Source organism: Phocoena sinus, chromosome 7, assembly GCF_008692025.1.
Source record: "Phocoena sinus isolate mPhoSin1 chromosome 7, mPhoSin1.pri, whole genome shotgun sequence".
In the NCBI taxonomy this organism is placed as follows: Eukaryota; Metazoa; Chordata; class Mammalia; order Artiodactyla; family Phocoenidae; genus Phocoena; species Phocoena sinus.
In genome coordinates, this window is record NC_045769.1 from 95,824,099 (window position 1) to 95,849,368 (window position 25,270).

The following is a 25,270-nucleotide window of genomic DNA, read 5'->3' on the forward strand; positions in this document are numbered from 1 at the left end:
GTCTGGCCAGGACATTAGCAATTTTTAAACACTCCTCCAGTGCTTTTAACATGCAGCCAGGGTTAAGAACCACTCACTTTGTTCCATTCTTCCTTTACAAATAAGCTCATTGAGTCCCAGAACTAGAATAAGGCCACATAGCTCGTTAGCTAGTGTACGAGGATTCAAACTCAGGCTTCACAAATCTTCTATCAATGGTCTTCAGAAGAAGGAGGCATAGCCAGAGAGAAAAAGGAGGAAGACTAATTTAGAGGGTTAGGGGGAATGCTTGTGAATTTACTGAATCTAGATAGTTTCTGTGGGTCATCTAAGAGTTGTGGTTAGATCACTTCAAAATGTTCCCCAGTGAGAGGGCATGGCACGGGCAACCGCAGACAACAGCCCTGGTTAGTCTTTCTCCTCCAAAGCCATACCCCGCCTCGGGAGTGGTGCTCTCCACTCTGGGCAAACAGAATTCAAGTGAAAAAGAACAGAGCTCATGGAGAATGCTGGATTTTTTTTTTTTTTGGCCGCATCGCGCAGCATGTGCGATCTGAGTTCCCCGACCAGGGATTGAACCCATGCCCCCCCGAAGTGGAAGCTTGGAGTCTTAACCACTGGACCACCGGAGAAGTCCCTTTTTTTTTTGAATGCTGAACTTTTAATCTTGGTGTTCCCATGGCTGAAGAACTATGAATGGGAACAGGACACCTGTACTCATGACATTAAAGAGGGCTGCTGGACAAGTTTATAGGAACCAATAACCAAAGTCAAGCATTCTAACACTTTAAAAATAATGCCTGTAGCCCAACATTTACTTTATTTATTTACTTATTTATTTAAAAAATTTTTATTTTCTATTGGAGTATAGTTGATTTAAGTCATGGTTGGGGGAAGGGTTAGTAAATTTGTCTCTCGTATTATAGGTTTCCAAATCAATCCACAGGAACAATGCTCTTAGTAGGATTGATTAATAACCGTAGTCCTTATTTTTCAGACATTTTCTTGAATTAAAAGTTAACAAAGTTGTGACCTTGGGTAGATGTCTAGGAGTGGAATTACTGGGTTGTGTGGTAAGTGCATGATTTACTTTTTATGAAACTACCAAAATATTTTCTCAGGTGTCTGTACTATTTTATGTTCCCACCAGCAATATTTGAGGGTTCCAGTGGCTCTATATCTTTGCCAACATTTGGTATCGTCAGTCTTTTTGACACTTCTAGTAGGTGTGTAGTATCTCATTTTCGTTTTAATTTGCGTTTCTCTAATTCCTCATGATGTTAAGCATTTTTTATGTGCTTCATAGCAATTTGGAAGTCGTTTTTGGTGAAATGTCTATTCAAATCCTTTGCTCATTTAAAAATTGGATTGTCAGTCATTGAATTTATTAGTCATAGTAGTTTGGGTTTGTTTGCTTGTATGTTTGTTTTTTGATAGGTTCCTTAGGATTTTCATGTCATTTGTAAATAAAGACAGTTTTTTACTTCGTTCTTTCCAATTAGGATGTGTTTTATCTCTTTTTGTTGCCTTATTGCATTGACTAGAACCTCTAGTACAATATTGAATAGGCCTGATGAGAGGGGGCATCTTCGCCTTGTTCCTGATCTCAGGGGTAAACCAATCAGTGTTTCATATTAAGTATGAAGTTAGCTGTAGGTTTTTCACAGATACCGCTTTTCAGACTGAGGAAGTTCCCTTCTTTTCCTATTTCGTTGAGAGCTTTTATCAGGAATGGTGTTGCATTTTGTCAAATGCATTTTTTACATGTATTCGAGATTTAATAGGCCTAATATTGGAATTAGACCTTGGGTGAAGCTGGAAGAGGGAGGTCTGGAAGGCTGCAGCTGGAGGATCAGAGAAAAAGTCACTAAAGACATGTTGCTGGATTCAGATTGCTAATATTTTGTTAAGAATTTTTGCATCGATATTCATGTCTTTAGTTTTCTTATGATGTCTGTCTGGCTTTGTTGTTCGGATAAAACCAGCCTCATCTAATGAACTGGGGAGTGTTCCTGCATCCTCAATTTTCTGAAATATATATAAGATGTATTATTACTTCTTTAAATACTGGATGAAATTATCCAGGTGAACTTTTAAAAGCTTATTTCAAATTATGTCTCTTTTTGGCTTAAAATCCTGTTGCTTTCTATTCCATTTAGATTAAGACCCAACGTCCTCACCTGACTTAGAAAAATCCTAAATGGTCCCTTCTGTCTACTGTCCGAAACTCACCTCTCACCTGTCCACCACCCTCTCTCACTATACTCCAGCTACCTGAGTTCTGTGCGTCCCTCAAACATTCTGACCTTGCTCTAATCACGCACAACTCGTTTTCATCTCTGGACCTTTGCACTAGCTGCTTTCTGGGCCTGGAATCTCCTTTCCCCACATCATTGCCTCATTGGTGCCATCCTGTTTTTCAGATCTCAGCCTGAACCTCATTTCCTCAGAGAGGCCTTTCTAAAGTAGAGTCTAGACTAAAGAATCTGGCTCAGGGCTATCACATATCCTATTTTAATTCCCTTCATAACACTTAACCACTCTGGGGTTTTTCTTTTTTTTTAATTAATTTTTATCGGAGTATAGTTGCTTTACAATGTTGTATTAGTTTCTGCTGTACAGCAAAGTGAATCTGCTGTATGTATACATATATTCCCCTCTTTGGATTTCCTTCCCATTTAGGTCACCACAGAGCACTGAGTAGAGTTCCCTGTGCTATGCAGTAGGTTCTCATTAGTTATCTATTTTATACTCATTAGTTATCTATTTTATACATTGATACTATTTAGTATCAATAGTGTATATATGTCAATCCCCATCTCCCATTCATCCCACACCCTGGGGTTCTTCTTGGTTATTTGTTAACTGTCTCTTCTCACTGGAAGCTCCCTAAGAGCAGAAACGTCATGTTTTTTTGTGCCAAAATCTTCCCACTACCAAGAAGAGTGCTGACACATAATAGGGGGTCCGTAAATATTAGTTGAACAAATAAACATCCATAATAACAATAGTAGCTGCTCTTTGGGAGCAGGCACTGATTTAAGTGTTTACAAATATCATTTAATTCTCTACCATAACCCTAGATGCAGATATTATTTTCCTCTATTAACTGAGAAGGAAATGAAACTTAGCGAGGCCGTGTTCATAGCCACACAGCTGTTAGGGTGCAGAGCAAGGGCACACCCCGGGTTTGTCTGACGGCAGAGCCTGAGCTAATCTGTACCAGGACATACATCCTTTTCGGTTACAGGCAGGAAAAGCTGATCCACCAAGTGAGAGGTAGTGACCTCAGGCTGACAAGTCTTCGTGGAAGCTTAAGGTTGAGTCCCCTTGGTTCCGAGCAGTGACCTGCGTGGACCAGAGGAACCGCTACCAAGGCCCGCACTTTCCATCCCCAGACAGGCTCAGGCTGTGCTTTCACATTGTCTTTTTGAAAACAGATTTGATCCCTTAATCACCCTTGGCTTAATCTTGTACATAATGCAAATTCTTACTCCTGTCTTTTGTGAAATAAGTCAGTGACCTCCACGTGTCTGTGAGCTAAAACTCTGGTCTTTTAGACAGTCTGGCCTCAGAGGCTAAAAATAACTAAGAGTTACTTGAGAGCTTCCTCTGCTCCAAGCAATGCACCAAAAGCACCTCAGGGATGATCTCACATCATCCTCGCAACAGCTCCAAGAGGTAGCTCTGGTTATTAGCCCATTTTATGGATTAGACTCTGAGGCTTTGCAATATTGTGATTTATAAGAAATATATATAATTAGGTCCTTCAAGAGGATCAAAGTATATTTCTCAGATATATTTGGTCTTCATGCACAGCTCCCAAAACCCTTGAAATTTCCTGAACAATAAGAGCAATGGGAGCATCTTTTGTTACAATATTTGGTTTCTCGTCCTTAATTCCTGAAACAAAACGAAACAAAAACAAAAAACAAAGCAAAACAAAAAAAACCCAAAAACTGCTTCGGAGCCAGGAAGGTGAAATGGGTGTCTAGTTACCCATAACAAGCCCTTTCCACCATAGCTGGGTTTATGTTAATGAGGTGACTTCTGTAAAGCATCTAAGTAAGGATGGGGGCTAGTTGCCAGGGCAACCAAACAGGAATAGAGGGTTGGAATTTTTCAGTCCCACTCTCTGATTTCCAGGGAAGGGAGAGGGGCTGGAGGTTGATTCAATCCCCGGTGGCCAATGAGTTAATCAATCATGCCTATGTAATGAAGCCTCCATAAAAACTAAAAAGGGAGGGATTTTGGAGAGCTACGTTGGTGAACCAGACACTTCCACGTGCCACTGAGCCAGGCTCCAAGCTTCCCAAGAACAGAAGCTCCTTGTTGGGGCCCTCACCCCATGTATCTCTTCATCTGGCTGTTGATTCGTATCCTTTGATATCCTTTGTAAGAAATTGACAATCTAGTGAGTAAATGGGTTTTCCTGAGTTCTGTGAGCTCTTCTAGCAAATTAATCAAACCCAAGGAGGGGGTCATGGGGACCTCTGATTTAGAGCCAGTCGGTCAGAAGCGCAGGTAACAATCTTGGCTTACGACTGGCATCTGAGGTGAAGGGCAGTCTTGTGGGACTGAACCCTTTACCTGTGGAATCCGATTCTATCTCCTGGTAGATAGTGTCAAAATTGAGTTTGTTGGTGTGGGAAGCCTACACACACACACACACACACACACACACGCACGCACACACGTTGGAACTGGGTTCAGGAACCCTTTCAGGCTCAAAGGGGTTAAATGACGCACCCCAAATCACAAAACTAGTCCACGGCAGTGCTGGAACAGGATGTGAACCTATGTCTGTCTAGCCTCCTACTGCCTACGCATGCTTGCATTATTGAGCGCGGCATCTGGCAGAGAACCACGTGTTATGTAATGTTTACTATTACTTTTGTACAACAGAGATAAAATGATGGTGATAACTCCCAGCATTTTGATGGGCACTTGAAATACATTACCTTACAGCAGCCCTCTAGGGGGCCCAGCCAATGCCCTTAAATTGGCCACACTTCCCCCAGCAGCTGTGAGTGCCGGCAGCTCACGGCTCTCAGCTGTTTCCTCCTTCAGAGCCCTGGGCTGCCTAGAAATGACTGCCTTCCCTGTGGAGATGACCCCCAGCCAATGACTGACAGATACAGGGTGCAAAAGCCTAGTCCCTTGTCTCAAGGCCAGACAACTCTGGCGCCATTAGTGCTATAGAGCTCCCTGCGGGATCAGGCTGAGGTTAGAACTCAGCTGCACCACATCTTTCTTGGCTTTTTCCTCTGTCCTCTCGGGCTTCCCTCATTCCTCTTCTCCCGAGAACACTCCTACCAAGAATCCCTATCTCAGGCCTTGCTTCTATAGAACCTCGGACAAGCTCTGTGAGTCCACAACTACCATCTGTATTTTTGCAGCGTGAGCTCGTGGAGGTACCGTCCCCACTAAAGGCACTCCGAGTTGCTTCTGGAGGTGTGATGTGACTGCGGACTCCCTGCCCAGGGAGGCGAGTTTTCTCCTGTTTGAAACTACTGCTTCCCAAAGCTAAGAGGAGTATTTCCACCTTTACGGGCTCTTCACCCTCTGGGTTCACTCTTTCTTATTTTCATCCTTTCCCTGGCTTCTGTTTCATCCTTGTCCCCCACGATCCACCATGGACCATGGCTATCCAACCCACGCAGGCAAGCTGGGGGCCGAGGTAGCCATGGATTTTGGCTGCTTGGCATGATTTTCCTCGTGCCCCTCCCGCTGATAACACACCTTGCGCCGCCACCTGGCCCAACTTCAGCCACATGTGGGCACACGACGCAGCTGGGTGCAGAGACTGGTTCAGAAGTGAGCATGTGACCAAGCCAGGCCAATCAAAGCCCTTACTGGGACTGTTCTGTAGAAACCAAGGAAAAAGACGGCCTCCTGCCTCTGAGACGCTGGAAGGATTTGAACCTGGGGCTGTGAGTGGCCATCCTCCCTGCTATGTGGAAAAAGCCCTTCTGAGGTCATGGACACTAAGCCAGCACCCAGGGAGCAGCATCACTAAGAGGTGGTGAGAGAGAAAACAGTGGTCCTGACAACATGCATGCAGTCCTGGATCTGTCACGCCGAGGCAGCCTGTCCTTCCCGCTTACACAACCCAGGGTAGGCCTTTCATCAAGTTCTGTCTGTTGCGCCTGAAAATGTTCTGGTCAGCACTGAGCACAGCTAGATGTCACTTACAGGAGGAAGGATCCCAGGGGACAGGCTGGATTCTCCAAGGGCGTATCAGCAGCTCTGTCATCAGAAGGTGAGAATTAGCACCAGAAATCACTTCTCCTGACTCTGGGTCCTGTTCCCTTTATTCCCTGGAAAAGCTGGAATTACCAGCCCTTGCACCTGTGTAGTGAATGACCAGGATGCAAATCAGCTGGGAAGGAGCTCAGACGATGTAACTAGGTCTAGAGGATCCCATTCAGCTAGAAATCCCTCCGCAGAGACATCTCCCCGAGGTCTTTTTATTTATGGCGACTCTTGGTTGAGGTGCGCGGGCTTCTCATTGCAGTGGCTTCTCTTGTTGCAGAGCATGGGCGCTGGGCGTGCGGGCTTCAGTAGTTGTGGCTTGCGGGCTCTAGAGCACAGGCTCAGTAGTGGTGGCGCATGGGCTTAGCTATTCCGCCCCATGTGGGATCTTCCCAGACCAGGGCTCGAACCCGTGTCCCCTGCATTGGCAGGCAGATTCTTAACTGCTGCGCCACCAGGGAAGCCCTCCCCCAGGTCTTTTCAGCAGGTGAAGATCTGGAGCTGAAGTCGGGAAAAGAAGTTGTTAAAAGGCAAGTCCCAGAGATATTTTTGGCCTTTGCTTAACCCCTGCAAAGCAGGGTGTCCTCATGGGACTCTCTGTCCTACTGTGGTTTTCCTTACTGTGTTTACTCCTCCAGGGAAAATTTAGGAATCTACTCAGGGTGGCGCTGGGAGTTCTGATCACAGTTCATGCAGAAGTGAGCCACTCCAGTGCTGGTTCTGGGGAATGAGGGGAAGTGCACACTGGCTTCCCTCTCTGTCCTCTTCCTCTACTTAACCTGACTGCATCCCATGTGTCCACACCCCTCCCTGCATTAAAGTCTCTTCTCAGGAGGGGATCGAATGTCCCTTAACTATGGCTTCGTGTGAAATGAGACACTGCATGCTCTTTGGGAGATTTTGGAAGCTAGATATATATTTGGGTAATAAAAAAATTACTGTTTCAGGCTTCCCTGGTGGCATAGTGGTTAAGAATCTGCCTGCTAATTCAGGGGGCATGGGTTTGAGCCCTGATCCGGGAAGATCCCACATGCCGTGGAGCACCTAAGCCTGTGCGCCACAACTACTGAGCCCATAAGCCACAACTACTGAGCCTGCACACCACAACTACTGAAGCCTGCGCACCTAGAGCCCGTGCTCCGCAACAAGAGGAGCCACCGCAATGAGAAGCCCGTGAAACGCAACGAAGAGTAGCCCCCGCTCACCGCAATTAGAGAAAAGCCCGCGCACAGCAACGAAGACCCAACGCAGCCAAAAATAAATAAGTAAAATAAATAAATTTAAACCACAGTAATCTATAAAAACAGAACAAAACAAAACACTGTTTCCCATTAAAAGACTTCAGGGAGTGATGGGTGGAGGAGGCATTTTTTGGTGTGAATGGAAAAAAAAAGCATCCCTCCAGAACCTTCTGTTTTCACATGTAAGGATATCCCTGACTAAAGGCGCGTAGGGTCCTACCCACTTCCTGGAAGTACAAGTGCGTGATCACAGGTTCTTTTTGGAGACTGTCTCCTTGTTGATGTTGCTTATTCTAATGGACTGCTTTTGCCTACTGCCTTGGTTTGAGTTGCTCCAGTTGCAGACCCTACGGTGAGAATTTGCGTGCAAGTAATTCATTTGGGAAGTAATCTTGAGAAATGCTGATAGTGGGGTATGAAAGTGAGAAAGAGAAGGGATAGAAATAAATACGTGGTGTGTTAGCAAGTCAGTTACTTCTAAGGGTAACTGGGACTCAGTCCCTCTGGACAACCCTGAATGAACATATGCATGAGTGACAGTAATTGCCTCTGAGTGGTTTCAGGTAAATCAAGGAAAGGGCTGAGTCCCAGAACTGGATCAGCACAGAATGGGAGAAGACAAGGAACCAAGAGAAGAGAATGGCTGTAGGAGTTCAAATGCACGTAGGATTAGGAATTCAGTGGCGGCAGGAACTCAGAGAGTGTGGGGAGAGATGACCTTGAGAAGATACGATGGAGGAGCTAGCCCACCAGAAGTTAAACAGAGCACGTTTAACCTCTCACAGAACCTGGGATGGGGGCTGGATTCAATTTTACATAATCTTGAATGACAATCCTCAGCAGATACCCAGATGGGAGCTACGCAGGAGCAGCCGTGTATCTACCATCCATCCTGGCTTCTTCCTCATGGTGTCAACTTCAGCAGATCTATTTACCCCATGCTGTAGCCTGGATAATGGCCCCAGAGATATCCATCTCCTAATCTCTGGAACCTGCGAATGTTACCTCATGTGGTGAAAGGCATTTTGCTGATGTGATTAAATGAAGGATCTTGAGCTAGGGGAGATTATCCTGGAGTATTCAGCGGGCTCGAAGTGATCACACAGGTCCTTATAAGAGGGAGGCAGGAGGATCAGAATCAGAGAGAAGAAGGTGATGGAAGCAGAGACTGGGATGAAGCGGGGGGCAGCCAAGGAGTGCTGGCATCTTGTAGAAGCTGGAAGAGGCAAGGAATGCATTATTCCCTGGAGCCTCCAGAAGGAACCAGACCTGCTGACATGTTGGTTTTAGCCCCTCAGATTCATTTCAGGCTTCTGACTCCCAGAAATATACAAGAATACATTTGTATTGTTTTAGGCCACCAAGTTTGTGATAATTTGTTACGGTAACAATAGGAAACTAATGTAATGCTTGTCTCAAGTTCCTCATGTGTAATGTGGAGCCTCCTGCAAACTTAGATGACCTCCGTGGCCCCATCTAACTCTCTTTCTCATTCCACAGTCATTATCCTGGCTTTCTTTTGGGCTAGACAGAATAAGTATCTATGTCTTTTTCTTCTTTTTTTTTTTTTGCGGTACGCGGGCTTCTCACTGTTGTGGCTTCTCCCGTTGCGGAGCACAGGCTCCGGACGCGCAGGCTCAGCGGCCATGGCTCACCGGCCCAGCTGCTCCGCGGCATGTGGGATCTTCCCGGACCAGGGCGTGAACCCGTGTCCCCTGCTTCGGCAGGTGGACTCTCAACCACTGCGCCACCAGGGAAGCGTTGAGTTTTTTGTTTGTTTGTTTGTAGTGCATTCTTTTTTAAGCCCTACTCCTCCCTGTGTTTGACAGCCCATTGAGCCGAGATGACTCCGTAGTCCTGCTCAGTGTCCCCTGGCAACCTCTGCCTGGGTTCAGTAAAAACTGCTTTAGCTACAATGTCATCTATCCCTCACAATATAGATGGTTCTTCTGGATAGACTTTTTGTAAATATTTTATTGCAAAATAAAACACAGACATTGCAGACCACACAAATCAAATGTATGGCTTAACGAATTATTATAAAACAAGTGCTCCCCAGGTCAAAAACTAGAACTTCCCCAGTCACCCCAGAAGCCTCTTATAACATGCCCCATCCCCCTCCCATTCCCATCCCAACTCCCTTCTTCCCCTAGGTAAGCATTATATGGGGAGAATTGTGGATCTTGTCATTTCTGCCAAGTTTTGGCTAATTTGATCACAGAATCTTCATATCTATCATTGCCCTGTCCTGGGATGCTCGCCCCCTGTAACTGCAAATCACTGTTAGCACTCACCCCCAGGAAGCTGTTCCAGATTGCCCTTTCCTCTGTGTTGAATGCCCACTGTGTGTGTTGAGCACTGAGGGGTCCCAGAGAGTAGTGTACCCTATCCTGCTCCCTCTCTGTATTGCATGACTAATTACTTACATTTTGCTTATTTGATTTTTCCCCTTTGTCAATTTTGTCCCCATATTTCTCCCCGTCCTGACTATGTTGTAGATTCTTTCGAAGTAGAAACCAAACCTGCTGCTCGTGCATTCCAGACCTTTGCCACTCAGAGGGTGGGCCGAATACCGGCACTGGCATCACCTGGGAGCTGGTTAGAAATGCGGAAAATTGCGCCCCACACCAGGCCTACTGAATTGCAATCTGCATCTTATAAGATCCCCAGGTGGTTCTTGTGCACATTCCAAGTTGAGGAGAACTGTCCCGGAGCAGTGGTTTCTCAAGCTTGGCTGCACGTTGGCGGTCTTCCAAAAACACTCGGGGAGGGATTCTCTGGTGGCGCAGTGGTTGAGAGTCCGCCTGCAGAGGCAGGGGACACGGGTTCGTGCGCTGGTCCGGGAAGATCCCACATGCTGCGGAGCGGCTGGGCCCGTGAGCCATGGCCTCTGAGCCTGTGCGTCCAGAGCCTGTTGCTCCGCAACAGTGAGAGGCCCGCGTACCGCAAAAAAAAAAAAGCGAATGTCATAATAAAGTGAATCCCACAATTTTTTTTGTTTCCCAGTGCATATAAAAGTTATGCTCACGCCATACTGTAGTCTAAGGTGCAATAGCATTATGTCTAAAAAGCAATGTACATATCTCAAAAGATACTTTATTGCTAAAAAGTTCTAGCTCTCATCTGAGCCTTCAGCGTGTCATAATCTTTTTGCTGGTGGAGCATCTTGCCTTGATGTTGATGGCTGCTGACTGATCAGGGTGATGGTCGCTGAAGGCTGGGGTGGTTGTAGCAGTTTCTTAAAATAAGACAACAATGAGGTTTACTGCACGGATTGACTCTTCCTTTCACGAATGATTTCTCTGTAGCGTGAAATGCCATTGGATAGCATTTTACCCACAGTAGAACTTCTTTCAAAATTGGAGTCAGTCCTCTCAAACCCTGCTGCTGCTTTATCAACTAAGTTGATGTCATATTCAAAACTTTTGTTGTCAACAATCTTCATAATATCTTCACCAGGAGTAGATTCCATTCCATTTCTTTGCTCATCCAAAAGAAGCAAATCTTCATCCGTTAAAGTTTTATCATGAGGTTGCAGCAATTCTGTCACATCTTTGGTCTCCACTTCTAGTTCTCTTGCTGTTTCTACTACATCTGCAGTTGCTCCCGCCACTGAAGTCTTGAACCCCTCCAAGCCATCCTTGAGGGTTGGAATTGACTTCTTCCAAGCTCCTATTAATGTTGATATTTTGACCTCTTCTCATAAATCACAAATGTTATTAATGACATCTAGAATGGTGAATCCTTTCCAGAAGGTTTTCAATGGACTTTGCCCATATCCATCAGAGGAATCACTGTCTGTGGCAGCTATAGCCTTATGAAATATATATTCTGAAATAATAAGGCTTGAAATTTGAAATTACCCACTGATCCATGGGTTACAGAATGGACGTTGTGTTAGCAGGCATGAAAACAACATGAATTACATTGTACATCTCCATCAGGGCTCTTGGGTGACCAGGTGTATTGTCAATGAGCAGTAATATCTTGAGAGGAATCTTTTATTCTGAGTGGTAGATCTGAACAGTGGGCTTAAAATATTCAGTAAACCCTGTTGTAAACAGATGTGCTGTCATCCAGGCTTTGTTATTCCATTTATAGAGCACAGACAGAGTAGATTTAGCATAATTGTTAAGGGCCCTAGGATTCTCAGAATGGTGAATGAGCATTGGCTTCAGTTTAAAGTCACCAGCTGCATTGGCCCCTAACAAGAGTCAGCCTGTTTTTGAAGCTTCGAGGCCAGGCATTGACTTCTCCTCTCTAGCTATGGAAGTCCTAGATGGTATCTTCTTCCAATAGGAGGCTGTTTCATCTACACTGAACATCTGTTATTTAGTGTAGCCACCTTCATTTCTTATTTTAGCTAGTCTTCTGGATAACTGGTTGCAGCTTCAGCAGTTGCTGCTTCACCTCGTACTTTTATATTATGGGGATGGTTTCTTTTCTTGAACATCATGAACCATCCTTTGCTGGCTTCAAACTTTTCTTATTCAGCTTCCTCATCTCTCTCAACCTTCACTGCATTGAAGAGAGTTAGGGCCTTGTTCTGGATGGGGCTTTGGCTTAAGGGAATGTTGTGTTTGGTTTGATTTTCTATCCAGACCACTAAAACTTTTTCATATCAGCAGTAAGGCTGTTTTGCTTTCTTATCATTCATGTGTTCACTGGAGCAACACTGTTAAGTTCCTTCAAGAACTTTTCCTTTTCATTCGAGACAAGGCTAACTATTTAGGGCAAGAGGCCTATCTCAGCTTTTGACACGCCTTCCTCACTAAGCTTAGTCACTTCTAGTTTTTGCCTTAAAGTGAGAGAGGTGTGAATCTTCCTTTTACTTGAACACTTAGATGCCAATGTAGGGTTATTTTATTTCCAATGTAGGGTTATTAAGTGGCCTAACGGCTGGTGGTGGAGCAGTCAGTACACACACAATATTTATCGATTAAGTTCACCATCTTATATGGGCATGGTTTGTGGAGCCCCAAAACAATTACAATAGTAACATTAAAGATCACTGACCACAGATCATAACAAATATAATAATAATTTTAAAAGTTTGAAATATCGTGAGAATTACCAAAATGTGAGATGCATAGTGAGCAAATGCTTTTGGAAAAAATGATGTCAATAGACTTGCTGGATGTGGGGTTGCCTCAAACCTTCAATTTGTTAAAAAAATGCAATCTGCAAAGTATAGTAAAGCAAAGCACAATAAAAGAAGGCATGCCTATACCGAAGATGTAAAAGGGAATAAATAGCAAAAAAAAGACACCACTCAATTTGTGGTCTTTCAATAGTCAGGTTACATGTTCATGTGCTCTTACCCAAACGTGACTTTCTAAAGTGTCCTGGTGGAAGCCCCCTGATTTAAGAATTTGATTTCACAAAATTCACAAAAGTTCCTAAATCCTTAAATATACTAACAAGTTCCAGTAAAAGCCAGTGGAATAGGCTTAAAATTGTGACTCAGTTTAATTCTATGTCATATTCTTTCTAACCATTATTCATGAACATTGTACTCCTGATGACCATATTAAAGTTTCCAAGTAACTTTAAAGTATTATTAAAGACCCTATGTACTTTGTCTTTCCATGGTTTCTCTTCTGCAATGGGCAAAATTTAAGGTTAGGATGTCTACCTCTACTCAAGTCTTCCCATCTCCCCCACTTAATTTTACTTTTTTAAAAGTAGACTTTATTTTTTCGGACAGTTTTAGATTGCAGAAAAATTGCAAAGATAGTATAGAAAGTTGCAATATACCCTGCACCCAGTTTCCCCTATTATTGACATCTTATGTTAGTATGGTACATTGCTTCAATTAATGAATTGTAATTGATACATTATTATTACTAAGGCCCCAATTGTTCAGATATTTAAAAATTTTAACCTAATGTTCTTTTTCTATTCCAGCATCCCATCCAGAATATTTTTACGTTTAATTGTCATGTCTCCCTAGGCTCCTCTTGGCTGTGACAGTTAAGGCTCCCTTTTCATATAATTATTATATTACTGTAAGGTTATTTGGTACTATTCACTATTGGTATCATGAAATAGAATGGCATAGTTGTCCTACACCATAGTTTAAAACATCATATAATACCTAACTATTGATATAGTGAAGGAGTAAAACAATAAATAGTTTAATATGTAGTTTGCTTTTATAAAATAGGGAGCTACAGATCTGCATCAGAAGTCATAAAAAGTCAGATTACTTGTACCCATTTATAATTCAAGAGCAATTAAGAAACCAGGACTCTGGAATATTACTGACACTTTATTTTTGACATTTTGAAGTAAGAGCTAAATAAAAAATACTTATATACACATTTGGAATTACTGGGCCTGACAGTTATACATTTGACAGGTGCTGATGTATTGATTGCCATGAGTGGAACTGGTGTCACTGTCTTGATTTTCCAAAACGGTGAACAAAGTACAACCTTGCCTAGATTTATGCAGTGGTTGCATTTACAGAAAATCCAGTGTGTACTCAAATGGTGCAAAAAAATATTTTGTCTATATGGAAAACAGAGTTAAAGTTCTAATGTAATTAGAAGCACATTTTAAGTGCCCTAGATGTCCAGTCTGACACACAAACCACCCCTGTGCTGCAAAATCTTGCTCTGGAGGCACTTCCTGCGTCCTCCTCCATCTCGCGTGAAACGCCACTGCCCCCTCCTCATCATTGCGAGAACCAATCAAAGCACATGCAAATTTCCAAAACGCCCCCTAGGGGGCGGTACTGCTGTGGGCTGAGGTGCTAGACGGCTTAACAGGGGACTTGCCTTGATTTCTTCCTTTGTAAAATGAGGATAGCAGTAGTTAAGGGATAGAGACAGTGCACGTAAAAAACACTTAGCAAGGTGCCTAGCACACAGTACGTCCTCCAGAATGTAATATAATATTATCTCCCAGTCAATCAGCAGAGATTGGGGGGAACACTGTGTTCCCCCCAGATAGATGTGGATGAGTGAATATGGGAATCAGGCAAGCACCACATTCCCTGCCTCCAACATGAAATAAGGAGTGAATTATTGAACACTTACAGCTCACAAAAAGGAGAGCCCGGGGAGAGCTGGAGTCAGAGAAATCCTTTCTGGAGGAGAGATTGGCTTATTGAGCTAGGGCAGCTGGGTACTTGAAGGAAAATATATTTATCCCATGAATAATAAATAACTCCTAGACCCTTACGTCTCAGAGCGTGGTCTTCAGGCTAGCGGCATCAGCAGCGCCTGGAGGTTTGTTAGAAATCTTAGCTTTTACCCTAGACCCACAGAGTTAGAATCTGCATTTTAACAAGAATCCCAGGTGTTCAACTGTACATTCACTGTTGCGATGTGATGGCCTAGAGAACCAACTGAGGAACCAGAGGAAAGAACAATAATACTTTATCCTTTGAGAGAACACAGACCTTGGTGCTTGTGTGAGAGGATAGAGAGAGTGAGAGAAAAGTTCAGATTGTGGAGGGTAGTAAGGTAGTGAGAATCTCAAAGGTGGTCCTAGAGCAATCAATCTATATCAGAATGTGTGTGTTATTCAAATGAAGATTCTCTGCCAGATCCCAGATTTACTGAATCAGAATCTCAAAGAACAAGGAATCAGCATTTAAATAAATTTAAAAAAAAGCTTCCCCAGATGATTTAAGAATGGGGAGGGACTAACACACCACTGTAAAGCAATTATACTCCAATAAAAACGTTAAAAAAAAAATGGGAAGGGAGCTTTAAAAAATACCCACATTATCACCTGTGATATTAGAATCTCTAGCAGCAGGTGAGTCCTGGGTATTTTTGTTTGTAAACTCCCCAGGTGATTCTTATGTTTGAGAGCCATTGACGGATTAAATGTGAAAACCTGGAGGAAAACAGTCTGGGTGGGAGAGAGTAACAGAGGTGTGTGTGTTGGGGTGTCTGCAAGTACCCGAAGTCTGTCTACCTCAGAAGAGAGAAGCAAGACCAGTGGGTAAAAACTTTCGTTGTTTTTTTGTCCAAAGAATCATAGCGTTTTTCTTTGCTTTTTTCCCCCTTCCTTTCCTCCCTCCCTTCCTAGCAAGAAGCGGCCTTTGAAACGCCCTAGTCCCAACTCTTTCCGTTTGTAGTTAGATGAGTGGTCCGAAAGGTAACGTGAGCTGGCCAAGGTCAACTCAGATATTCTCATTCCAACCCTACAACAGCAACAAAATAAAATGAGACCCTCTTCCCAGTGCTAGTGCTGTTTCCACTGCACGACCAAGGCATTTAAATCCCGCTCCGATTTCCATCGCAGGCAAAGCGAGAATGAGAAAGGAAACTGGTTACTCTTCAGAAAACAGGGTGCCGTTCCCCACAGTAGGCAGGCTTTAAACGAGGAATTGGCATTTTAGAGAACTCATTAAATCTGAAGACTGATTATACATAGGAAGGTGAAATCTAGGTTCGTGAATTTGAATGTTGCTATTACATTCAAGCTGAATTCTGACAAATGGCTGATCCCACCATGAGGCACCTCTCCGAGCTACACCGCCGGGCGTGGGTCCCGGAGTAGACGAATTCGCCGCCCTCGCTGCGGAGATGAGCCCGACGGCGCAAGGGACGACCTCTGCGCGCTCAGAGGTGGGGACAGTTGGCCGCGCCAAGAAAGCCAGGGGAGGGCTTCTTGTAGGAGGGAAGGCTTCCATCGGAGGCCTGAAGTACGGGCAAGACCTCGGCTACTCAGAGGGCAAGTAGAGAGCCGGCTGTGGACCAAGGCCCAGGGGCAGTCGCAAGGAGGGCGGGGTGGTGTCCAAACACCTTCTAGAAACGCCCTGTGGTCCTAAGATACCCGGCCCCCTTAAGTTGGTGCTGGAGGCAATCAAAGCTCCTAGAAGAAGGCCCGACACGGATGGGCTTGGGGGCTAGGGAACCTCGTTTTCCCGGGATGGGCGGTAGAGGATGGCAGCCCAGGCAGGAGACCCTCCATAGTCTCTGAAGCCTGTGCGACTCCAGAGGAGAAAGATGCCAAATAAGGGCGCTGATGGCTTTTCTACCCAAGCGCGGCCGCAGGCTTCTAGGACGGTAAAGGAGTGGGGTCCGGGGCCGGGGGCGGTCTCCTCTGGTCACCATCCCGCGGCAACGAGTGGGGCAGGTCTCCTGTCACACCCATCACCAGGCCCTGCCCCGGCCGCCTGCTAGTCACGGCTCTCCCAGTCGTCCTCCCACACCGCCGAGCCTCCGGGTATCAGGGCCTGGCCGCAATTCCCTCCCTTCCCACCGGCCTCGGAGCGCCGGTTCCGGCGCCCGTGCCTCGGGGCGGGTCCCTGCCGCACGCACCTGCCCCTGGGGGCGGAGCGCGGCGCCGACTACTGGGCTCCAGGCTCTGCCACCCGCCACGCGAGCCGCGCCGCGCCCGCACCCCCCGCCCCCTGCCATCGCCGCACCTCCATTCCGCGGCGCCCGCCCTCCCTCTCCGCGCGGGTCGGTGCGTCCCTCTGCCTGTTCCCAGCCGCTGCGCCTCGCACTTCTGACTCGAGTACCCGCCGCGCTCGTCGTCGCCGCCCCGCGCCATGGAGCCGGCCGCGGGCAGCGAGCGCCGCAGCCCCCCGGGCCCTGCCGTCCCGCCACCGCCCCGGGTTTCACGCGCCCTTGGCCGCCGCCCCCGGCCCGGGCCCGCTGAGCTCCCCCGCGCACGAGCCGCCGCAGCCCGAGGAGGAGCGGCAGCTGCGGATCAGCGAGAGCGGCCAGTTCAGCGACGGGCTGGAGGATCGAGGTGAGCGCGCGCCGCACCGGGTCCCTTCCCCCGGCCCGGCCCCTTCTTCCTGCCGGGCGGGCGCGTTGAGGAGCCGCTGCTCCAGGCCCGCCTCTCCCCGCTGGCGGGTGGGGCCGGACGCAGGGCTCGGCTCTTGGCGCGCGCGGGGGCGCGGAGCCGGGACTTTCCCGCGAGAAGGCGCGGAGAGCAGAGGGCGGCAGCCCCACCTCCCTCGGCCGGCGCCTCCCGGGCCGCGGAGCCTTCGCCGGAACCCGCGAACCGTGCTGCCTCCTGGGCGACCCCGCCGGGGCCCGCGTCCTCCTCTCGGCCAGCCCTGGTCCCTCCGGCGCCCACTGGAAAAGTTTGCGGGAGGCGTGTGCGTGTGTCTGTGTGTGTGTGTGTGTGTGAGTGATTTTTTTTTTTTCTTCTTTTTCTTTCGACTGCGGGTCCTGCTCAGTTGGGAGGGTCCTGAGCTCTGTACATCCTCCTTCCCCAGCCCCCTGCGGCCCCCGCCGGCTCCCCGGGAGAACTTCCCTCTGCGGATTTAGCCTCGAGGAGTCCCTCGGCGACCGCCCCGGCGAACGGGAGTCGGGTGACTCCCGACTCTCATTTACAGGGGACCCAGTTTACTGTGGGTCACTGCCCCGCTGTCTGCCGGTGGGGGGAGAGGCCTGGGACACTTGGATTTGGGCCACCAATCCTGGATGGATGCCACTGGAACGTGATGGTTCCCGGAGCGCCCCCATCCCTAGCCCCCTTCAGAATCCTTCCCAAGACACTGGCCTGGAAGCCCGCAAACGTCCCTTTCTGGGGAGGCCAAACCCGACCCTCTGATCGACAGCTGATGCCCTCTTTGAGTTGCCTATTCCCGTGTCTCTCTACATTCCTCTCTTTCTCCCCCTCTCGTTTCCTTTTGCCTCAGAGGGAGCCCTCTTCGTAGCCACGTCTATACCTTCTCTGCTTCTTGCTGAATCGAAATCCAAATCGGCCCCCTCAGAAAGACTCGGTGGCTTTCCTAAACCCGGTTAGTGGCCGAAACGGGATTCTGACAGCCGGCCCTTAACGGGGAGCCGGCTCGTCGCCACTTCCACCCCCTGTTCTTGGAAGCCTTATTTTGTTGGCTGCGGCGGATTTGTATATTTCAGTCATCGCAGGTTTCTGTCCTATTCTTAGTATCTCCTGTACATTTTTATTCTGGTTTAGTGTTCGGATGCACGATCTCTTTCGTCTTAGAAATTTTAAACTGTAGCATGTGAAGCATGCAAACGGCAATTCCCAGAGAATCGGCAGGGATGCCCGGGTGAGAACTGGAGCCCCTCCAGGTGCAACGAGTTCCGCGCCTATGTTGCAGTTTCTCCTCCTGTTCTCACCTAACTCGACTATCATTTTCGAGCTGATGATGGGTGACATCACAAGCACCCAGCAAAACCTGTTATTTTTAGTGTAGGTCGTGTTAATTACCTTTCCCACTATAACTAGTGTTGTAGGATTTAAAAATTTTTGCATTGAAGAAAGACCGAACTCTGGGCTGGGCTTATTTTTGTAGCATTGCAGGTCATCTGTAAAAGCTGGCCTATTTCTCCCCACCTCACAAAATGATAGGAGGGAAAAAAGTGCTAGGGCCAGTTAATATTTAGTGTTATTTTGTAGCACATGCTCAAGTGTAAAAAGCCCTTCTGAATTTATTCTTAAGGTTATTTTTCACTGGTCAACTGAATTTCATTTTCCATTATGTTATAGCATGAAAGCATTCACTGTTCATAAACTGTCACTGTGTGAAAGCGCTGCATGTCACACACTGCCTCTCTGTTAAGATGAACCCTGTCCCCCAAAGAACCCAGCGCCATGTGGCGTAGAAAGCTGAAAGTCAGTGTGACATTCTTCTGTTTGACCCATTCCTGACAGCAAAGAGTTAATGCTGAATGAGTCATTTTTATTAAATAAATCAGAAGCTTACCTAGGGAGGTTTCTTATAATATTTTGTGTTTGTGTTATTTTTTATGAACGGGGCTGCATCTTCCAATATCGATGTTTTCTATCCCTTGGGAACTGTTCCACTTGCTGCTACCTTTTTCTAATGGTGAGAGGATTTGGGGAGGAGGAAGCCTCAGCGGTTGCTTTGATGTGTATCTCTACATCACGTCTGGCTTGCTTTTCTTTGAGGCCTAAATACCTACCAGTGGGTATGTGTGTTTGTGGTGGGTGGGCACCTGGATTTGTACCTATACTTGGCCTTCTCTCTTGCCCTAAATTCCTTCTGAGCTATCAGGACCCTGTGACAGGCTCCATTTAACTTTGATCAAAGGCTTGCTTTATACACATCTAGTATTTGGAGACTTGATGAGGTACTTTTTCCTTAGAAGTGACGTGGGCTGGTTCCCAGAACCCTAATGAGCTCATATTGTCAGCCAAATGACACTGCGGTTACCGAGCCTTGTAGTTCAGGGAGCGAGAGGTTTGTGGTCCATAGACCTTTAGGGACTAAAACAAAACATAGGCCAAGTTTGTCTTACGCATTTCCACGCCCTACCTTTTAATACCCACTCTTCTCCCCACAGGTGTTTTCCCATCATTCTGCCCCAAGCGCTTAGGGCCCTAGAGTGTTACGTGCTTCAGCATTTCCTACTACCTTACCATCTAATGAATATACCCCTTCCTTCAGAGAATCCAAGTGGGACTAAACTCATAGGAGAAAGCAATTGGAACTAATTCATACTAGCATGGAAAATGACTGATGGCTTCAATCTCCCTGCATATATTTGCATCTCCTCCCCCCTAAATAAGGTATCAGTCCTTCATTAATACAACCCTTATGCTTACTCTTGCCAGGCCCAAATTACAAATAGGTGAAATTCAAGTGAGATTAAAAATTTGAATGTGGAGGCCAGCTATGGGTAGGAAGGATCCAGCCCTGTGTGCCAATCTGAGGCCTGCCTTGGCTTCTGTAGGCTGTGCTGCTTTTCTTCTGCCTTTGACACACAGCTTCTTGAAAGCTTCAGGAATTCTCAGTGCATCTCTGTGTCTTGCACATGTGTGTGCAGCTAACACGGGGCGGAGGTAGTGGCACCTGTGTGCAGACCTTTCATTTATGAGCTGGATCCTCATAGGTCATTATACCCCACTTTCTTTGAGGAGTGGGAAGTTTTCCATTCTTGGTATTAGCTCTGTTTTTAGGAAGGAAAACTAGCAGGAAACAGAAGGTTGGATAGAAATGGGAAAGTTCTTCCCTTCTTGGACAGTCTTCCAATTTACTCCAGTGTTTAAAGTTTGAAGCATCTCATTGGGGAAGCACATACAGGATCAGATCTGCGGAAGAACTACCAGTCCTGCTGATCAGAAGGATTCACCTGCCACCTTGGCAGGGCAGTGCAAACCCAGGTGAGCTGGCATCCCAGACTCCCTCCAAGGGGAGTGCTGGCCCACTCTGGGGTGAGACACATGATTGGTCTGTGCGGTCAGCTCCAGTTCATATTGTTGGAAACAGCTGGCTTTGGTAGGGAAAATAAATGTCATGTGTTGGAATTGAAAACCCAGATCCTTGTCGTTTCTCTTAGAAAAATTAAATCTACTTCTAGAAGAAACCTCGTTTTTACCCCAGTGGATAACCTCTCAAGGTGGTTGCTGTCAAAGTACCCAGCAAATAGAACTGCTTATTTGAGTCAGTACTTAAATGTTACAGCTTCACTTGCTCTTGAAAATCAATTGGCCAGGATGAAAGAAAGATTTCCATATCATTTGGGCAAAGGGAAATAAATTATCGGGGAGTCACTGGGACCTGCTTATTCTAGGTTGTGGCTTTAACTGGAGTCAAGGGTGATCACAGTGAAAATTAGAATGGGGTGTTTTTCAGCAGCTAGGGAAGCAGGAACAAAGGGACAGTTTGAAATCACTTGTACTCAGGGCACAATTTGATAAGAGGGAAGGTCTTTCGTTTTTTTCTGTCCAAGTGCATTTTTTTTTTTTTTTTTTTTTTTTTTTTTTTTTTGCGGTACGCGGGCCTCCCACTGCTGTGGCCTCTCCCGTTGCGGAGCGCAGAGCTCCAGCGGCCATGGCTCATGGGCCCAGCCGCCCCGCGGCATGTGGGATCTTCCCGGACCGGGGCACGAACCCGTGTCCCCTGCATCGGCAGGCGGACTCTCAACCACTGCGCCACCAGGGAAGCCCCCCAAGTGCATTTTTAAGGAAGGTCTGGGGAGATTTTTACAGTGAGGTGATGGAGATGGAGTTTATTACCTACCTTTTGCAAATTCCATCTACCTTTTGCTTGTAAATAAGTCTACAGGTTTCAATGATTAAAAATCTGTGGGGTCTTCCCTGGTGGTGCAATGGTTGAGAATCCGCCTGCCAATGCAGGGGTACACGGGTTCAAGCCTGGTCCGGGAAGATCCCACGTGCCGCTGGAGCAAACTAAGCCCGTGCGCCACAACTACTGAGCCTGTGCTCTAGAGCCTGCGAGCCACAACTACTTGAGCCCACGTGCCACAAACTACTGAAGCCCGTGCGCCTAGAGCCCAAGCTCCACAAGAGAGCCACTGCAGTGAGAAGCCTGCGCAGCACAATGAAGAGTACCCCGCTCACCACAATTAGAGAAAGCCCACGCGCAGCAATGAAGGCCCAACACAGCCAGAAACAAAATAAAAAATAAATTAAATTTATTAAAAAAAAAATCTGTGGCTGTACACTGGACTCAGTAAGCAGGCTTCTCCACATTTCCTGTTTATTTAGGCCCTCTTCAGGGTGCTTAAATCTGGGTAGTTAATGGAATTGGGAAGTTTTAACAGGTTCCTTGTTATAATTTTTGAGCAGGATGCAGTTTTTGGCAACCAGAGGCTTAATGTGGTACCCAGTCTAACGGAAAGATGCCTTTTCCACAATGCTTAGGTGTGACTTGTTGCACACTGTGCCTTATTTTACAGGTGGGTGCTTAAGCTCTGACTACCAATTCCTTCATCATTTGGAGCTGTTGTGATGAGGCTGCTCCACCTCTGAAAGGTATATTATGGGTTGTTTGGCCAGAGATGTTGTCCTGTTTATGTAGAATGCCGGGCTGAGAGTTTGGTTCTTCATGCAGCTAAGAGATGCCGTATATGATCTCTTTACAAAGGAGAAGAAAAAATATAAATGAGGATCGTGCTGAAGATGTTTTAGTCTTCAACCCATGGCTGCTGAAGCTTGGGCATTGCCTCAGAGTCGTCCTGAATTTCTGTTACTGTTGAGGACTCTCAATGTTGAAAGCATAGGAGACGAAATCAAACCTTTCTTACACGTGACCCACCTGGGGAGAGCGACCTGCAGTTTTAGCAGGTTTACCCCGCTGCAATAGTGTGAGAATTTTTTGACATTTGACTGATACACAGGAATAGATACTATAGAGCAGAAAGAGAGGGAAGAAAACGTGGCATGTCATTTAGGCCTGGTGGTTGTTGGTTGTGGTTAAAGAGAAAATGGTCCTCCTTCTGTTACTGTTGAGTGGGCGGCGTGGGGGCATTTGTATTCCACAACCCCAAAACCCGGTCCGCCAGTTAGGGCCATGCTGATGGAGCAAAATGCAAATTCAGTGCCACGCTGAGGAGCCCAAATGCCCAACCAGATGTGGGCTACTTTTTCTAATGAAAACGTCTTGTTAGAAGGAGCAGCACCTATGTGAGCCAGTGAGCCACAGGGGCGGGGGGATGGCTGGGGTCATATGTCAGGTCAGGGGGTGTAGGGTACTTGAGAAAGAAGACAGCTGCCATTACCCTTGGGAACACGAGTCAAATATTGCCAGAGCCGAGATCTTTCAAGAGAGGCCAGAAAGCTTGATTTTCGTGTGACCCTCCTAAATGTTAAAACACCTCTTGGATAACTGAATCACTTTGCCGTACACCTGAAACTAACACAGTGTTGTAAATCAACTATATTTCAATGGAAAAACCCCACATCTCGGCCCGCGGGCTGTCCAGTTTTGCAATCCTTGGCTAAGAAAGAATAGCTCTAGTTGGTGGGTTTCTAATAAGGAAATGCCTAACTTCCTTTTCCTCCTTGTTTTTGTCAGGCTTACTAGAAAGCAGCACTCGGCTAAACCCCCACGAAGCCCAGAACTACAGAAAGAAGGCGTTGTGGGTCTCCTGGTTTCTCCATTATTGTCACACTGGGCCCTGGCCGGTGGCTGCCTTTAGTGAGTATCCGGCATCTTGCTGAGCGATGTATGTGCCGGTGTTGCCTGTTTTATTCTATGACTCCTATGGGATGTGCTTTTTGCTTTTAGCCGACTGTCATTGATGAGTAAATTGTTTTTCAGTGGTTGCATAGTCAGGTTGCTTATAAATCAGGCAAAATGGGCTTCTCTCCTCTGCAGAGGCAAGAGGTGGTGAAGAAGAAGAAATAGAGAACGTGGCTGGGGGCTTTGGCTCTCATCAGTACTGCGGGTTCGTGGCAGTAGATTCTGGCTGCCAGCTGAATAGTGAAAATATTCCTTGGTGGATGCCTTCAGCCTGGGCTGGCGAGTGACAAATGTACGTCCTTGAGATTCGTATTTTGAGCCTCATGCCACAGATGAGTGCAGTCTCTCCCTCGATTATATCTGCGTAAGGTTTGAATAAATCATTCCGTACGTGTTAATGAAACGAGAATGGGAGGGTCCTCTCTCAAGTTTTCAGTGGCCATGGAAACAAAAATATTTATTATAATCAAGAGGAACAAAGACAACCGAACACTTTTTGCCCATGGATGATCCTGTTTCCGAGTTCGGAAGCCCCATGGACATGCGTTTTCTCTGCTAACATTTGCAGGCCTATAGAGATGATGTGTGTGGTGTTTATTCTTATTACATCGGGCGGTGATTCACAAGCTTAAGCAGTGACATTTCAGCTTCAGCTCAACCTTAATGGAAACCACAGTGCTTTTTATTTATTTCTTTAATGTAGGGAAAAGAATGTATTTTGTGCGTTTCGTGATTAATTTATGACTTAACAGAAAGATCTATATTCTAAGTGATGAGTATCGTAGCGAGGTGTCTCATGTGACACCCACAGAGGCAGGAGAAGAAAGGGCTGTGTCCGCCGGAAGATGCTGCCCTGTGTGTGTTGAAATTCCCATTCTGCACAGTTAGAGCTGCTGCTGGAAGTTGCTGTTGGCTCCCAAGAGGGAATATTAGAATTTGACCAAGTGCTCCCTGCAAAACTCAGCATATATTCCTGGAAGCAATTTATATTGGAAACACTGTAGTGCCATGTCTTGGCTTTTTGTTTTGTTTTTTAATTTTGTTTTTCTGATTCCTGTTTTGTTTTTTTTTTAAAGGGAGGTTGCAGTTTTAATTTATTTATTTATTATTTATTTATGGCCGTGTTGGGTGTTCGTTTCTGTGCGTGGGCTTTCTCTAGTTGTGGCAAGCGGGGGCCACTCTCCATCGCGGTGTGCGGGCCTCTCACTATCGTGGTCTCTCTCGTTGCGGAACACAGGCTCCAGACGTGCAGGCTCAGTAATTGTGGCTCATGGGCCCAGTTGCTCCGCGGCACGTGGGATCTTCCCAGACCAGGGCTCGAACCTGTGTCCCCCACATTGGCAGGCAGATTCTCAACAACTGCACCACCAGGGAAGCCCTGTTTTTTGTTTTCTTAAAGCCACACATTTAGCAGCCAAGAATAATGCATTTCAGGGTAGAAACATTTACCAGTGAGCCAGAAATCTGATCAAGAAGAATTCTGGGAAGGGTAAGCTGGGATGAAGTGAGAGAGTGGCACGGACATATATACATTACCAGACGTAAAATAGATAGCTAGTGGGAAGCAGCCGCATAGCACAGGGAGATCAGCTCGGTGCTTTGTGACCACCTAGAGGGGTGGGATAGGGAGGGTGGGAGGGAGGGAGATGCAAGAGGGAAGAGATGTGGGAACATATGTATATGTATAACTGATTCACTTTGTTATAAAGCAGAAACTAACACAACATTGTAAAGCAATTACACTCCAATAGAGATGTTAAAAAAAAAAAGAGGAATTCTGATTCCTGAAAATAGCTCTTCCTCCTCCTTTTTTTTTTTTTTTTTAATGCTGAATCAAGAATAACGAGCCCAGTTGATGTCCCTGGAGCCCGACTGATGTCCCTGCAGCATAATT

General features: G+C 46.4%; 1 protein-coding gene across 1 annotated transcript in view; it reads left to right on the forward strand.

Moving 5' to 3' along the window:
• The first annotated feature begins 16,992 nt into the window (after nt 1-16,992).
• The window catches only part of TMEM163 (transmembrane protein 163), a 265,454-nt gene continuing 257,176 nt past the window's right edge, over nt 16,993-25,270 (forward strand). Inside the window, 3 exon segments of the mRNA XM_032638678.1 lie at nt 16,993-17,058; nt 17,060-17,195; nt 23,209-23,284. Of these exon segments, the coding sequence (XP_032494569.1) occupies nt 16,993-17,058; nt 17,060-17,195; nt 23,209-23,284 (278 nt within the window).